The sequence below is a fragment of the Natator depressus genome, chromosome 2 (genome assembly GCF_965152275.1).
Source record: "Natator depressus isolate rNatDep1 chromosome 2, rNatDep2.hap1, whole genome shotgun sequence".
Classification (NCBI taxonomy): Eukaryota; Metazoa; Chordata; order Testudines; family Cheloniidae; genus Natator; species Natator depressus.
In genome coordinates, this window is record NC_134235.1 from 9,001,984 (window position 1) to 9,017,894 (window position 15,911).

Below are 15,911 nucleotides of genomic sequence, written 5' to 3' on the forward strand. Positions count from 1 at the left end.
ATCGTGCTTGAGTAGTTCCATTTTCACCTTTGGAAAGATCTCGGAAGGTGGGTTTTGAGGGTAATTGATCATGTTTAGACAGCACAGTGTGGGCTGGGACCCTTGCTACCCAAGATTTTAGCCTTCCTCCCCATGCACCAGCATGGCAGCTGGGGTCAGGTGCTGAAGTGGTGGTTGCCTGAAAGGTGACCTTTCTAGGAAGAAATGAGCAGCAATAGTCCGCGATGACTCAGACATCTAGGTACTCAGTCAGCAATGCCTGTCTTGTGTCCTCCAGGAGTCAGGCCTGACCCCCTTCATGATCGCGGTGAGAGAGAACAGGCTGTCCATTGTTGAGAGGTTGCTGGAGCTGGGAGTGAATCTTTCAGACCAAACTAAGGTAAGAGACCACTCTATCTCGCTGTCCATAGCCCTGATGGGAATAAGTGGAGCAAGGAGAGAGAGACTCATGTTAAAGGACTCCGTACAGTATGGAGTTATGGGCTACGTGACCACTTGGAGGGGATCTGATAACTGTTTGCTGATAGTATTCTCATTCATTGTTTGTATTACGGTAGCACCAAAGTGAGGTCAAGGTTCCATCGTGCTGGGCGCTGTACAAACACCTAGTGAGAGACAGTCCCTGCTCAGTGAGCTGAATAGCTACATAGGCATGACAAAGGAAGAATTGCGATCCCCATTTTAGAGGTGAGGAACTGAGACATGGAGAGATGAAGTGACTTGCCCAAGGGCACACAGCGAGCTTGTGGCGGAGTTGGGATTTGAACCCATGTTCTCTGAGAACCTCCCCAGTGCCTTAACAACAAGCCCAGCCTTTCATCTGACAGCATGTGAATGAAATAGACATGGAGGAGGGAGAGGAATTGTTTATGGCAAAGAGCAAGGGACTGAACCTGAGCTTAGGAAAGCGTATGAGGAATATCAGGAAATGTTTCCTAGCATTACGGTCTATTAGACATTGGAAGAGCCTCCTAAGGAAAACTCCATGGTATGAATCATCTAGGACTGGACTGAATTGAGCAGGGAGGAGTGTTTATGATGGGAATAATCCTGTAGTAGCAGAGATGTGAGTAAGCAATAGGTCATTTTCATCTCTAAAGCCTATGGTTAAAGGAGTCTGGCAGCTTGTGCCAGCTGGAGGTCGTCTGGTCCAAGGCACTGGCCTTTATTTGTTATGTATTGGTGCACAGAAATAAACATCTGTGTACATCTATAGACATGCTGGGGAGGAGAGGAGGTAAGGGTCCATGATAAATATTGTGTGGCTCTGCAATTTGTTACTTGGGATGCCCCTCCACAGCGGTGGGGTGTCTGTGTCTTTTTTAAGCCCAGATCATGTCTGGTAATGTTTTGGGTATTTAGTTTTTCAAATGTTTTTGCGAAAGGGCCGCAGTTCACCTGCTCAGCGGGAGAGGGCGCTATGGTCTGGAAGGCTGGGGGACAGAGAAACAAAGGGCCAGCCTTGCAAAGGTATTTGGGCACCTAAAGATGCGGACGGGTGGTGTGACGCTGTGGGGGTTCACCCAGACCAGTAAGGGGCTGTGTCTCCGTCTGCCCTGTGACCCTGGGTGCTTCTGTGCTGGGAAGTTTCGGCTCAGGGCACTGCCACCAGAAGCCCTCTACAAGCACAGTGACCTCACCCTGTCTTCCACCAGCCTGGCGGCTCCTGGTAGGGTGACGCCTACAGCCCTTCCAGTCTGGAGCCTCTGTCAAGCCATCCCCTCTGTATTGTCCAGCCCCTCTCACTGGGCCCTCACAGAGGCTACCCAGTTCGCTGCCTCCAAAGAGCCAGAGCTCACACCAGCCTGATAGTTCGGCTGTGGATGTTACCCTTCACTTTCATACATAGCACTGAGATGGGCTTGTAAGAAAGCCACCCTACGTTCATTAGCACAGAACATAGGTTGAAGGGCTCCCACAGAAGAGGGAAACAGAGAGGAAAGGTTACAAATAAAAACAACAAAATGTGCTTTCTTGTGACTCAAACTTGAATTCTAGCAAGTTGCAACCATTGCCTAAGCAGTTTCCTTATCGATCACAATCCCTAGTCCCCAAACCGGGGCACCCGACTGTCCCAGGCTCGAAGCGTGCTGTAGCCTATTGTCTCCTCAGTGATGGAGGCCGAAATGGCTTTTTGCTTCTGCTCATGTTTCCCCAAACTCATTGTTTAGTCCCTAGAGTCAGGCTGATCTGCTGTTCTTCCCTTCCCATCCCACTGCTGACTTGTATGTTAATTGGGCTTCCATTGTTTTGATTCCATAATGCTTAATTTCCATTGGGGGCCGGCAGATGGCTGCCTTCCCTCGTCTCTGGGTGAAAACCCGTTCCTCCCATCATTTGGTCCCAGACTTTAAAGCATAATATCAGTGAGTGTCCAGAGTTCCTCATATAACGTAAATACACTCACTTCCCAATTACATTAATCACCCCTGCAACACCAGCTTTCCTAAAAGACCTTACCCGATACACTTTCATAGTACAGGAATAGTGTGTACAGTCAGTTGATTCAATTGCATATTCTTTGGGGTTCAGCCCCCCGTTCTCCCCCTGGCGTGTCTGGACCCTGATTGTCACAGATTTTCAAAAGTGCCTAGGCATCTCCCGCTAGGCATCTGTAGGCATCCAAATAGCTTTACCACTCTGGCCCAGGCCCATTGTCATGGCAGATTTTGCCCTAGTATGTGTCCTGCTGGACACGGGGTCTGATCCCCTGTAAACGGCCTTGTCAGCACACACTCCCAACAGCCACTGGCCAGGGGACCAGTCTGCATGTGAGGTAACTGCAAGGCCACCCTTTCCCATCCTTCCCTACCCTGGGCCAGGAGAGAGCTTTCCTGGAAGTGCTCTTGAAATGCCTTGAGGAGCTAATCTGGACCCATGCAGGGAATGCAAACCCAGCGGCTCTCCTCAGCCCTGAAAGGGGCCCCAGAAGCGAGGCAGGCAAAGCCAGCCACCTGCATCAGCTGCTGACCTTCCAAGCCTCCCCACTCAGATGCCTCCTGCTGCTTGGCAAGGACTCCAAGGACTTCCGAAGAGCAGCATCCTCCAGGGCACGGCTTTCAGTGCCAGGCCCTCTCTGCAGTGGCCGGGGGAGAGGGGAGCTGCCTCCAGCAGTGCACGTTCATACCTTGCACGTGATGGAGCTACGCGCGTCTGCCCTGCCTTGCAGACACCAGGCAAAGCCGGGAGCTTCTTCTGATTCAAATGGAGTCCTATAGACCTGCTTGGTGCTTCAGTGCCCCGTACAGTTAGCGGCTGTGGAAAGGACCCGTGGGGAAGCTCAGAGTCAGTGCAGCTGGAGCAGGGACTGCAGAAATTCCATGCATTAAAAACAAGTCGCTGGTGAGCATCTCTGCTGCCCTCCAGGAGGTGATTTTCATGAAGATTACTGCTCCTCAGCTGTCACTGGGAGGTGGAAAGAGCTAATTAATCCTTGGCGTAGGTTGTCTCATGTGCTTGTAGACCTGGCCAAAAACGAAGAGCCCTTTGAGGTGGGCGGGCTGCTGCAGTGGGAGCATTCTGAAGCTGCAACATGTACACAAGTCATCTGAGCTCTAAAGCCAAGTTGGGAGCGGGTGAAATGCCATTGCGGGAATGACCAGCCCTCTGGGTGTGCGAGGCTAATATTGCTAACCTTCATCTTCACACTAGAACTGAGATGCTAAGTGACTTATCCCAGGTCACAACAGGAGTTGGGGCTCGAGTCTGTTCTTGTGACGTTAACGTTACTCCTCTGGAGTTAAGCTGGATTGACACCACCAGTCTAACTGAGATCAGAATCTGGCCCTCAGTTTCAGAATGAGGATTAGAAACAGGTCCTGGCTCCTAGTCCTGGTCTCTCACCACTAGGTCACCCCAGAGACACCCTCCAGAGAAGCCCCAGTAAGAACAGTGCAATTCCTCCACCTGCCAAGCCCCTCTCCTCTTTGGTGTGAAGATTCCTTTGGGGATCCATGTGAAGGCAGGGTTTTAAAGCATTTACTAGTGAGGAAGGATTTTCCCATGTGGGTTTCAATGAGAGGTTTAAAATCTCTTTTTTAACCCTTCCTTTGTCACGGTTTAAGACAATCTCCTTCAACCCAGGCTCAACTGATGAGGAGCATGGTTTGGGGTAGATCTGAGTGGCTTTGGTGGTATCTCTCTTGTAGGATTATACCCCCCCTACCACCTTTGACTTTGTCCTGGGACTCGATCTGAGATTGAAGGGTTTGGTTTGCACCAGTAGCCCATGGAAGTGAGTCTGGGAGGAGAGACCTCCAAGAATATTCCAGCCCCAATGGCTTTGATTTTGCTCTTTCCTGGAGACAAACTTTTCTGAAAGTGGGTTTTCCAAGCGTTAGTCTCTTACATTAGGAATCTTGAGTCCTCACTTCACCTCTCTTTGCTGGGGGACCTGGGGAGATTTGAATGGGACTTTTGAGTGAATTTGCGTCTGCTAAACTCCGCATTGTGTATGTCTGTGGATTTCACCTCTGAGTGTTCCCAGAAAGAGTCATTTAAGTTCATACGCCCTAGTATTCACACTAAAAGCACTCTTGCATTCTTCCAGTCATGGAGCAGAAACAATATCATGTGACTTTATCTGACCAATTGCAACTTGGCAACACAGAGTAACTTTTGAATACTTGTGGCAAACATAAATTATTATTTATCTTTTATAACATGGTGCTACCTAATGACCACAACCTCAACTAGGACCTCAGTGTGCTAGGGGCTGTACAAGCATATGAAGTCTGAGCCATTTCCTGCCCCAAGAAGCTTATAACTAAAGAGCTTGTCCACATACAGTTACACCAGATTAACTTAAGTGTGATTTTTAAAGTGAGGTGCAAAAGGTTTCCTGGGCATTCCTATAGCAGTGCAACCAGGATCAGCTGAGTTCAATGACAATCCATTAGGAACAGGTTTAAGCAAAACTGAAATACAGTGTTCTTAATCTAAAATTCCTGCAAGTTTGTGTGTTGACAAGACAGACAAAGGGAGAGAAGGGGAAACTGAAGTGACTTGCAGAGGAATGCCTAGCAGGTCAGTAGCAGAGTGGGGACTAGAGAATCAGAACTCCTGACTCCCAGACCAGTGCTCCATTCACTGGACTACACGGCCGCCAATAAACAAGCTCAGAAATAAAAATGTCAGAGAAATGTGAGTGCGTAATAAATAGGAGGCTCCCTGCCCTGAGCTATCCCAGAGACAGAGAGACGAGGTGTATGTCAGGGAAATGACATGCTATGCCTCACTCAGGCAGATCTAGCACCAGGTTTAAGAATAACGGCAAGCGTTTACCAAGCTTGATCTCTGTGTAATAACGTCACAGCCTGTTGAGCAGAGAGCAGCTAGACAAATCCCCTCTCAGCTGACATTTGTCAGTATCAGCCTGAGTGATCTTTCAAAGCTGCTCCTGCGAGAGTCCTTCATGCCTAACGACGAGCTTCTTACTGCAGCAGCACGGAGCTGTCGTCGGTCAGGAAGATGCATTGGAGGCATTTCTTCTGCCACGAGGACCTTCAATTGGCACCACGGGCCTGGGAGCTTTTATAGCAACAGTAAATCTTGCAGTCCAGCCTTAAGTGCTGCCTTGGAAGGAGATTTCTCTTGAGGTTTGCACAGCCTTGATGGGGAAGGGGGGCGGCGAGAGCCATTTCTTGTAGGATGCGGGGTCTAAGGGAGGGCTGGTGGTAACGGGCTACAGAAGCTGTCGTCTTGGATACAGTCCAGGTCAGAAGCCTTTCTCAGTCTCTGTGAGAAACACCCCCATCCTCGTCATCATTCAGGCCTGTAAGCTGGACGTCCTCTTCAGCTCTTCTCTATCTGTGGGCTTGCATCCAGGCCATGTCCAATTCCTGATGCTTCTTTCTGCATCACATCTCTAGGATCCAGCTTTTCCTCTCTGTCCACATGACGAGAACCACTGTCTAGGCCCTCCTCATCTTACGACTCGCCTACGGCAACATCCTCCCCTCTGGCTGTCACAAAGCTCATGGGAGATGATGGGTAAGGTGGGGACAGCCCAGGCAGGGCCTTGACCCTGAGAACACGCGAATGGCTGTCGCAAAGATCCTTTTCCTGGCTTGTTGCTTTGGCCATATTACCCCTTAGCCTGTGAGGTCTACAAAACACTTGACAGTTAGGCCGCTGCTGTGCTGAGATCTCTGCCCATCATGCCAGCCACTGTGGTCTCCCTGTGTCCCTCATCTGTCCACCTGTCTCCACCTGTTCTCTATAGTTGTACATTTAGATTGTAAGCTCTCTTGGGTGGGGAATAGCTATCTGTTCTGTGTTTGTGCAGCCCCTAGCGCAAGGGGGCGCTGGTCCTTAGGTGCGATCATAATATACATAATAAATAATAGCAGCCAACATGTTTTTACAGCCCAGAGATGTACTAGTCCTTGACTACTCGCCAGGAAACAACAAAATGCAGCCAGCCCTGTGGAGTAGGAAGCAGAGGCTCACTTCAGAGCCAAGGTTCCCCTGGGCCAGCCTGAGGATCTGGGCTCCCCCTACTGAGGGCCTCGTTACTGAGCCCAGCTCTGCCAGGTCCTTAGGCAACAACCTTAGCAGCTGTACTACGGTGGGGCACTGAACTGCTACCCCTCACCAACAGCCTTAGTGCTGAAGGCCTACAGACCACCTTTGCTCTCTCCCACCCAGAACCACCCAACTTCCCATTGTCCTATTCCTGACATAGAATCAGAGAAATGTCAAGCTGGAAGAGACCTCAATAAGTCATCCAGTCCAGCCTCCTGCACTGAGGCAGGACCAAGGAAACCTAGACCGTCCCCGACTGGGGTCTGTCCAACATGTTCTTAAAACCCTCCAATGACGGGGATTCCACAGCCTCCCTTGGAAGCCTCTTCCAGAGCTGAACTCCTTTTATAGGTGGAAAGTTTTTCTTCATATTTAACCTAAATCTCCCTTGCTGTAGCCTAAGCCCATTACTTCTTGTCCTACCTTCAATGGAGAGCAACTGATCACCGTCCTCTTTATAACAGCCCTTAACATATTTGAAGACTGTTATCAGGTCCCCCCTCACTCTTCTTTTCTCAGAGGTCAGGTTTTATAAACTTTTTATCTTTTGTGTTGTTTTCCTCTGGGCTCTCCACTTTGTCCACATCTTTTCTAAAACGTGACACCCAGAACTGGGCACCGTACTCCAGCTGAGACCTTATCAGTGCAGAGTGGAGCGAGGCAGCTACGGCCGCTGTCTTACACAAGGGAAACTCCCGCTGATACATTCCCGGAGTGATAGTCACCTTTTCTGCAATTGGATCGCATTCTTGGCTCATGTTCAATTTGTGATCCACTGTAACCCCCGGAGCCTTTTCAAGAGTACTACCGCCCAGCCAGATATACCCTGTGCTGCAGTTCTGAAGTCGATGTTTCCTGCCTTATATAGAACTTTGCATTTGTCTAGATTGAACGTCCTGTCTCAGGGCCGGGTCCTAACCTTCCCCTGGGTCTGGGAGCAGCAACATGCAGGCAGGGCATAGCTCCTGAGGGATGGGTTTGATGGTGGGAGCAGGCAAAGGGACTGGTGGCAGAGGAGGAGGCTAGAAGAAATGTGAAGCTCCCTCAGGGAAGATGGGCTTTTTCCAGTGCATGCTGGCACGGGGGAAAAGCACAGGGTGAGAGTTAATAGCCCATTTTTCTGCCATACTCTGTCTTTGAGTATATAGAAAACGTCTTCTCGTGCCTGGGATATTGCTCAGAGCACTGAACTGGGAGCCAGACCTAGGTTCTAATCCCAGTTCTGCCACTGGTCTTCTGGGCCTCCGTTTCCCCATCTGTAAATGGGGGTAATGATACTGACCTCTTTAGCATAGCGCTTTGAGATCTAGGGATGAAACGCCCTGTGTAAGAGTTAGATGATGAAGTTGTTATTCAGTACAGATCATCCCAAGGGCCTGCGCTTGCCCTGCAAATCTAATGCAGCAAAGTTGTCCTTTCCATTGAGGAGACCTAATGGTTCCATGGTCCCTCAAGCTGAGAGAGATCCTGACATCCCTGGCTCTCGTATTGCAGCTGCAATTACAAAACATTACTATATTAAGGAGAGAAGAGTCAAGCTCCAGACAGCCAGATGGCCAGCGGAGGGACAAAACGCTTAGTACCGAGGCCTTGTCTACACTAATCCTGTAAATCGATGTCAGTTATGCTAGTTAAGGTACGTAAACTAGATAACTTACGTCGATGTAGCTTACGTCGACTTAAAGCGGTACCTACACCGTGCTTTGTTGACGGGAGGCGCTTTCCCATTGACATAGCCTCTGCCTCTCATTGAGGTGGATTGATTAAGTCAGTGGGAGAGACTCTCCCATCTACTTATTGCATCTTCACCAGACTTGTTGAATCGATGAAGAAGCTATAGCTCAGTGGTTTCAGCCTTGGCCTAAACCCAGGGTTGTGAGCTCAATCCTTGAGGGGGCCATTTAGGGACCTGGGGCAAAAAAATTGGGGATTGGTCCTGCTTTGAGCAGGGTGTTGGATTGGATGACCTCCTGAGGTCCCTTCCAACCCTGATATTCTATGATTTTGGGGGGAGGGATAGCTCGGTGGTTTGAGCATTGGCCTGCTAAACCCGGGGTTGTGAGTTCAATCCTTGAGGGGGCCATTTAGGGATCTGGGGCAAAAATTGGAGGATTGGTCCTGCTTTGAGCAGGAGGTTGGACTAGATGACCTCCTGAGGTCCCTTCCAACCCTGAGATTCTATGATTCTATGATGCCGCTGTATGAATCTCAGAGGCGCCAATTTAGCCCATAGTGAAGACATGCCCTATGTTTTGGCACACACAGGGATTGGATGGCTCCCGTGGTTTGAGGATCTAGGAGATGCTCCAGTTGGATGATGAGATCTGAAACCCTTGAGCTTATGTAGACTGTTGGCCCAGACCCTTTACTTTGTAAGTAATTTAGTGACCTTAATAAGGTATTTTAATTTAGGGGTTGGCAACGGCAATAAATAAAAAAGACCATCATCTCAGGATGTTAGGTAGATTTGGGAAGAGGAGCATTGATTTATTTGATATTCATGTGATGATTGTCTGATGAATTTATTTTCTCTTTGATTTTTCTGTTGTGCGTTAGACAGGGAATGTTACAGTAAGTTTAGCAGTAGTTATCTGATTATGTGTTTTGTGATCGTATTAGTTATTATCTATTGGAGGTAGTTAATAAAGCCCATACATTAGAAAAGTGGTTTCAAATCCATTTTCTTTAGCTAAACGACAAGGAGGGGCTATCGGACTACCTAGAATCTTGGGTAGGTTAGAACAGAACAAATCATCTTTTATACTTGCAATCTTTGTATTCATTGTTCTCATAGGCTTAAGTCAGTGAATGTTTGAGTGCATAGGCCCTAATTCAGCAAAGCACTCAAGCGTGTGCTTCAATCTCGCTGCCTTCAATGGGTCTTAATGTTAAGTGATTTGCTAAATTCAGGGGCCCTGGAGGTGCTTGGGTGACGGGCTATAAAAGGGTGACATGTTTTTATTATTTATTTATTGCAGTGTGGAGATTTGCCTGGATGATCTTTGTTTAGCAGCTCAGTTCCTGATATAGTTTTCCACCAGAGAGATTTTCCCCTCTGTTAGCTGGTTGACCACCAGCTGATTATTTTTAGTAGCAATAGCTGTGATTGGTGATTACTAAATCATCCCATGTGGAGAGATTGTGGGTTGGATCGCCTACTTACTGGGTCTTCGCTGTTTTGTTGTGGGGGGAGGGCATTGTATTCAGGACATTGATTGGCATCAACTCTATTGGTAGAATTGCCAGTTGTGGAACTAATATATCTGGGAGTCTGATATCAGTGTTAACAACTGAGATGCTTGGCTGGCTAAACCACTGTAGAGAGTTCCCAGACCTGTAACGTAGGGTTTTAATGCAGTTCTAGTGATGGCTATGAAAACTGGAAGGCTCTCAGTAAGCATGCACGGCAGGTTGCTGTTTTGTAAGCAGGGCTCAGGGCTTCAGCCTCTAGGTGGTTGAAATCTGTCCCAGGTCAGAACTGACCCAAAGTAGTTTCCATCTGCCAACGGTTTGAGCTTGGAGCTCTCTGTCTTATTCCCTGTTGATCTGTGTCCCCACCGCACAATTTGTGATCCTCCACTGGCCCCCTAATTGTTAGAGACATCAATACTTGTCCTCCCGGCACAGGGGTGGAGACTAAACTACCCTTCCTTCCTTAGGTACAATGTCAGGTGCTCAGATAGCACAGTGATTACTATGGCATAAATGCCTAGAGAGACAGTCAAGGTGGGTGAGGGAATATCTGTGATTGGACCAACTTCGGTTGGTGAGAGGGACGAGCTTTCAAGCTACACAGAGCTCTTCTTCAGGTCTGGGGAAGGTTTCACAGCTAAACGCAAGGTGGAACAGACTTAAGCATAAGGAGTTAACATACGTTGCAAGAGACCATTCACAGCCTGACAGATGGTCCTTCCGGGCCAGTGCTGAGGCAGGTTAGCAGAGCTGGGTAGGAAAGATGTCTCTATCCTGGGCCTTCTCCATGGCTAAACAGAGCTCTTCATGCTGGTGGGCTGCCCATCTGGTTGAGAGAGGAAACCCATCCCTGCAGGACTGAGTAGTTGAAACTATGCTGGCTATAGCTGCTGCTGAGGTTTTGAAGGCGTGTTGCTAACTGCTCTTTCTCTGACCCCTTCCAGAATGGCCGAAATGCTTTACATGTGGCTGCTGCCCACTCGAAGGAGGAGATCATCCGACTGCTGCTGGCTGGAAAGGCAGATCCCAATGTCCCCGGAGGGGTATGTGCACGTATGGGGGCACGGTAGGGGGGAGCGTCATTGCCCTTGAAGTCTCCTCTTCCCTTTCTTCAGCCGAATGGTAATTCCGAACAGGGCCGCGCCTGAGACTGGCTCTTGCCCCACTGCCACCATTCATTTAAAGCTGATATTGGCAAAACAAAGTACCCATGGCACGTTAGACTTGGAGCGAGTCTGCTGCATTGCTACTATGCTGCTCGCTGTTAATACACTGGAACCACTTTGCCCTTCTATAGCATCTCCCACTGTGGATCCCAGAGAAGCTGTGATCCACTCTGTGAAATACATGGGGAATTCCTGCTTTAGTCCACATTCCCTTCCGTCCAGGCTTCTTCCCTACTGGGTATTCTCCAGGCTGTTTCAACTGTCCCAAGCAATGGGGTTCCTGTCGCTTCCCTAGCGGGGACCATTTCACAGCCAAATAGACCTCAAGATTGAGAACTTCTTGCCCACCCCTTTCCCCCCCCAGTATTCAGTCTCCTCCCATCCCCAAGCATTCAGCCATTGCTCAGTTGGAACCCATTAGTGCTCTCCTTTCGCTCAGGGCTGGACTGGTGGGCCGAGCATCTGTCCACCTGAATGCAAGGGAATTTTTTCCACTCCAACAAGGGGGGAAACACATCTAAGAAAAATGACTCTTGTGTGCAGGCGGCTGTTTGCATGGACAGGATTCCAGCTTCCAGATGACGTGTGCTTTCCTCCTCGATTGCGTCTGCTGTCAGCTATGAAGGGAGGGAAACGCTTTTCTGCTCTGTTACCTTCCCTCTGGCAGCGCGGTCAGAGGTGTTCCAGATGCAGCCCAGAGATGTTCTTTTCTACCATTCCTTTGTGCACTGTGCTGTTTCCAGGCAATCATTTCGTTGGCCCCCGTAAAGCTCTGTGGTACTATATACATTAAAAAAGAAACCTGTAAAATTGGCTCAGATCTTAAACAGCCCAGGGATGTTCTGCTCAACCTCTGATTTACAAGGTCTCTCTTGCCCTGTCTCTGGGTGAGCGTGGGATGACTCAGAGAAAAATACACCTATTAGATAATAGCCAGGGCCTCTCATAGAATCATAGATTATCAGGGTTGGAAGGGACCTCAGGAGGTCATCTAGTCCAACCCCCTGCTCAGAGCAGGACCAATCCCCAATTAAATCATCCCAGCCAGGGCTTTGTCAAGCCTGACCTTAAAAACTTCTAAGGAAGGAGATTCTACCACCTCCCTAGGTAACGCATTCCAGTGTTTCACCACCCTCCTAGTGAAAAAGTTTTTCCTAATATCCAACCTAAACCTCCCCCACTGCAACTTAAGACCATTACTCCTTGTCCTGTCCTCTTCTACCACTGAGAATAGTCTAGAACCATCCTCTCTGGAACCACCTCTCAGGTAGTTGAAAGCAGCTATCAAATCCCCCCTCATTCTTCTCTTCTGCAGACTAAACAATCCCAGTTCCCTCAGCCTCTCCTCATAAGTCATGTGTTACAGACCCCTAATCATTTTTGTTGCCCTAGCACTGACTGCTGTACTGGGAATTAATCTGATATCATGGCTCTTTAAGCCCTGAGCGCAGAGGCAAGAGAACTGGCCGGCCCTCCTTCCCTCCTCTGAAGACTGCCTTTCCCTCCTCAGCACTCATTCACTCCTTCTCCCAGCCTGCTTATCTCACCCTTCTGTCTGCTCTGGCTTCCTGGTGCTTCACTTGCTGCCCCTCCTCCTAGTTGCAGACTAGGCAAAAGACACAGGAGTACATTGCAGTTACTGGGCTGGGAGGCAGTTCCAGCCGTGGGGAATGGGATTTGCCTGGGGTCTGCATGCCAGGGGTTCGGGCAATGGGGAAACAGGAAGCATGGGGAGTACATAGAGAAAAAAATGCAAGTGGAAATCAAGAGGTGTACTGGGAAGACAGACTCCACGTCTCTTGGTAACTGGCCTACAGACAAAATAAACTCAAGCACCACTCCCGCATCTCCTGTCAGACCTCCCTCTGGCCCAGTTTGTGTCTCTGTATTTGCCATGTCTACCTGCAGCGAGCTGAAGTGCTTTAGAATTCATGCAACCAGGAGACCTATGGGAGTTTCCATAATACATGCATAAAGCCAGACCCAATGCATGCAGAAGGGTCCCAGAGGGAGGTCAGCCAGAAGTCCCTCTCTAGCACCTGTGCTCTCCTTAAAGAGACAGAAGTTCCCCCATTTCTTCAATGGACAACAAGTCCTAGCCCCGGAGCACTGAGCTATTTATCAGGCACTCTTGGCACATGCTGGCCACTGGCTATAGCTATCTCGGTGAGTGTTTTCAGTGTCCAATAGATGGAAGAACATTGTGCCAACCCCACAGTTATCAGCTTCCGTCCTTCATGAAACTGCTTCAGGAACTGCCACCAGCCGCTCTTCTACTCACTGAGATGGTGGCTGCCCGCTGACGTTTACTCTTCCATCAGTCCTGATAATCCCGATCCTCATCCAGTGGTGAACATTGACTTCAGCCACTTCTTTTCTGCCCGCTGATTTCTGAGCCATCTGCCTCATTTCCAAGTTTCCTTTCTCTGGCCCACCTAGTCTGTCCCGCCTCTTCTCTCCTCCATGTTACAATCCACCTGCAGCGCTCTGGCTAGTTCAGTTTTCTCCAGGAGACTGGACACTTCTGTTGGCTCTGTTCAATGGTTCCTAGTGTTCTCCCTTTCATGTTAGTCCTGTGCTTAGGGCTGTCCCTGCGGATATGTTCCAAGGTTTGTCTACACGGCAAACTGAAGTGTGAGTGCAGCACAGATAGATGCACTGGCATTAGCTTCCCCTGGGCTAGTAATAGCAGTTAAAACACAGGCCCTGGGCTTCAGCACAGGTTAGCCACTCGAATCTGTGTCTGAGGGTCCCCAAAAGGCTTGTACAGCCCACGCTGGATCCCACGTCACCACGCTGCTAGAGTGGGTATGTCTATCCAGGGCCGGCCCTAGACCAAATGGCACCTGAGGCAAGGAGTGTCTCCGGCACCCCTCCTCCATTTGTGAAACTTCTGAACATCTTACAGCACCCTGAGCCCAGGCCCCCCAAGTCTGGCACCCCAGGCGGTCACCTGGGTCATCTGCCCCTAAATCCGGCCCTGTGTCTCTCCATGCTGCTATCACACCTCAGACTGCAGAGTGGGCCTATCCCCGAGTCGATGGTAGCCTGGGGTTCACGCACCGTGGAAAGAACTATTCTCTCTTTTGAGGACTCATCAGTGGGCTGGACATGAACAAAGAGAACTTCTGAAACCTCCAGAACCCTCGTCTAGAGCTGGTTGAAACATTTTTGATGGAAGAATTTTCTGTCAGAAAATGTAATTTTGTCAAAATCTCAACTTTTCATGGGAAGGTATCAATTTCCACTATGACTGAAAAATTGGAAATGATTCATTTGAACTTTGTTTCATTTTGATAATGTCAAAACATTTTATGTAGACTTCTATATTACGTTATATTTCAATGTTACATGTATAATATTTTGTATTGTTTTGACATTATTGAGATGAAATGTTTTGATGTTTGTGAACTGAAATTTTTTTTTCTTCAAAATATTTGGAATTTTGACTTTTCATCCCCATTCCAGATGATTTTTTTTTAATGTTGGAATTTTTTGTGGGACAGAAATTCTGCTTTCCAGCCAGCTCTTCCTTTCCCAGCCTTCCCTAAGGCTTCATATACAAACTAGGATGGATTTTGCTTTCTCTTTCCACCTTGTGGTATCCCAGCTCTGTGTAGATTATGACAGTGATTGGCTCTCTGTAAATATCTAATGCATAGATTGGATTGCTAGTGAGTCTACCACAAAGGGTAAGGACAAAGGCTGTCTCTTGGACACTGCAACACCAGACGAATAGGTTTCAAACCTCCCTCGAGCATGTGTCCTTAAAGGAATTCATAAAACAGCATAACCTGTGGGCTGAATTCTGCATCTTTCCTGGCCACACATGGATCCTTCTTTCTTATCACTCCCTTTAATTGTAAACAACAAGAGCTCTTCTCTTCCTTGGGCTCACTTGGAGGGGGAGAGTTGATACATAAGGGGAGAAGGGAGCCATGCTTTTGGTTTGTTTAGGATGCTCAGCTGGGACTCTCTGGTTGAGGCTAGAAGGCCAAGAGCCACATTTGTTATTCTTCTTGAAGCCCTGTAACTCCCAGTGGAGCAGAGGACTTTCTTCCTGCTCTCCAGCCGACACATGGCCGACGGCCCCCTGCTCTGTTGCCTTTGCTGAACGGGAGTGAGTTCAAAGCCTACACATCCCAGCTGTCTGCGATTAGAACAGTGATTAGCTCAATAACACAGAGGGTCCCAGGATGCTTCTCTCAAGTGGGACGGGGGAGGAGGACCCAGTTCCTAACTCTGGAGAGAGAGTGAGAGATACCTAGTGCCTTTTCATGAGGGTTCCTCCCTTCTCTGTAAAGCACAAAATGAGCTGCAGCCTGCTTTGTGCAGCCCAGATCCCAGAGCTGGCCACTTGCCTGCATTCCTGAGAGAGCTCCTCTGGTTTCCTACGTGAAGTCTGTTCTTACCCTGAACCTGCATTCCCCTGCTCGGTTTTGTGAGCTTAGCCAGCCAGCGAGGATGACAATAATGAAAAGGAAACAACTTTCCTGACCTTCAGCGGTGCAGCCCGAGAGACACCAGGGGTGGACCATTGCTGAGTTATTTATTCACAGCACAGAGAGAGCTGTAGGCTGGGTGGGTTACCTGGTACAGGCAGTTTGCATTAGTTCATTGATGTCTACAAGCGGTTAGGCATTCGTGTGCCTTGGTGCTGGGTGCATAAAAAAAGTCAATGAACACCTCAATATAATATGCTTTTATGCCCCCCGGGTGAGTAACAGTTAGCTTATTCCTGACATCTCGTGCTGAGCACTGTTAGCCCTGGTCAGTATGCAGATGGAGGACCTTCCAGGCACTGCAGGAAGTGGGGCTGGTGATCCAGAAGGAGGTGCTTTTCCCTGAGCCGAGGATCCATTGTGGCATTGGGTTACTGCCACTGGAGGTGGGAAGGGGGGAAATGTGACTGGGGTCTCTGCCTCTCCCTCCATTTATTTGTGACCCTTACTTTTAGGGAAGGGAGTGGGAAAGAAGGAGGGGGAGATAAGCGTCCAGCCCAGCCTTGAGCCGCGCCTCACTCTGTTG

General features: G+C 48.9%; 1 protein-coding gene across 8 annotated transcripts in view; it reads left to right on the forward strand.

Moving 5' to 3' along the window:
* The window catches only part of LOC141982068 (uncharacterized), a 75,839-nt gene that overhangs the window by 2,353 nt on the left and 57,575 nt on the right, over positions 1-15,911 (forward strand). For 7 of the 8 annotated variants that reach the window (XM_074943782.1, XM_074943777.1, XM_074943778.1 and 4 more), the window contains exons 2-3: positions 278-379; positions 10,662-10,760. In XM_074943782.1, coding sequence (XP_074799883.1) covers positions 278-379; positions 10,662-10,760 — 201 coding nt within the window. Of the gene's footprint in view, positions 1-277; positions 380-8,811; positions 8,898-10,661; positions 10,761-15,911 lie in introns of those variants that run through there. The other variant, XM_074943784.1, reaches the window with a different exon arrangement.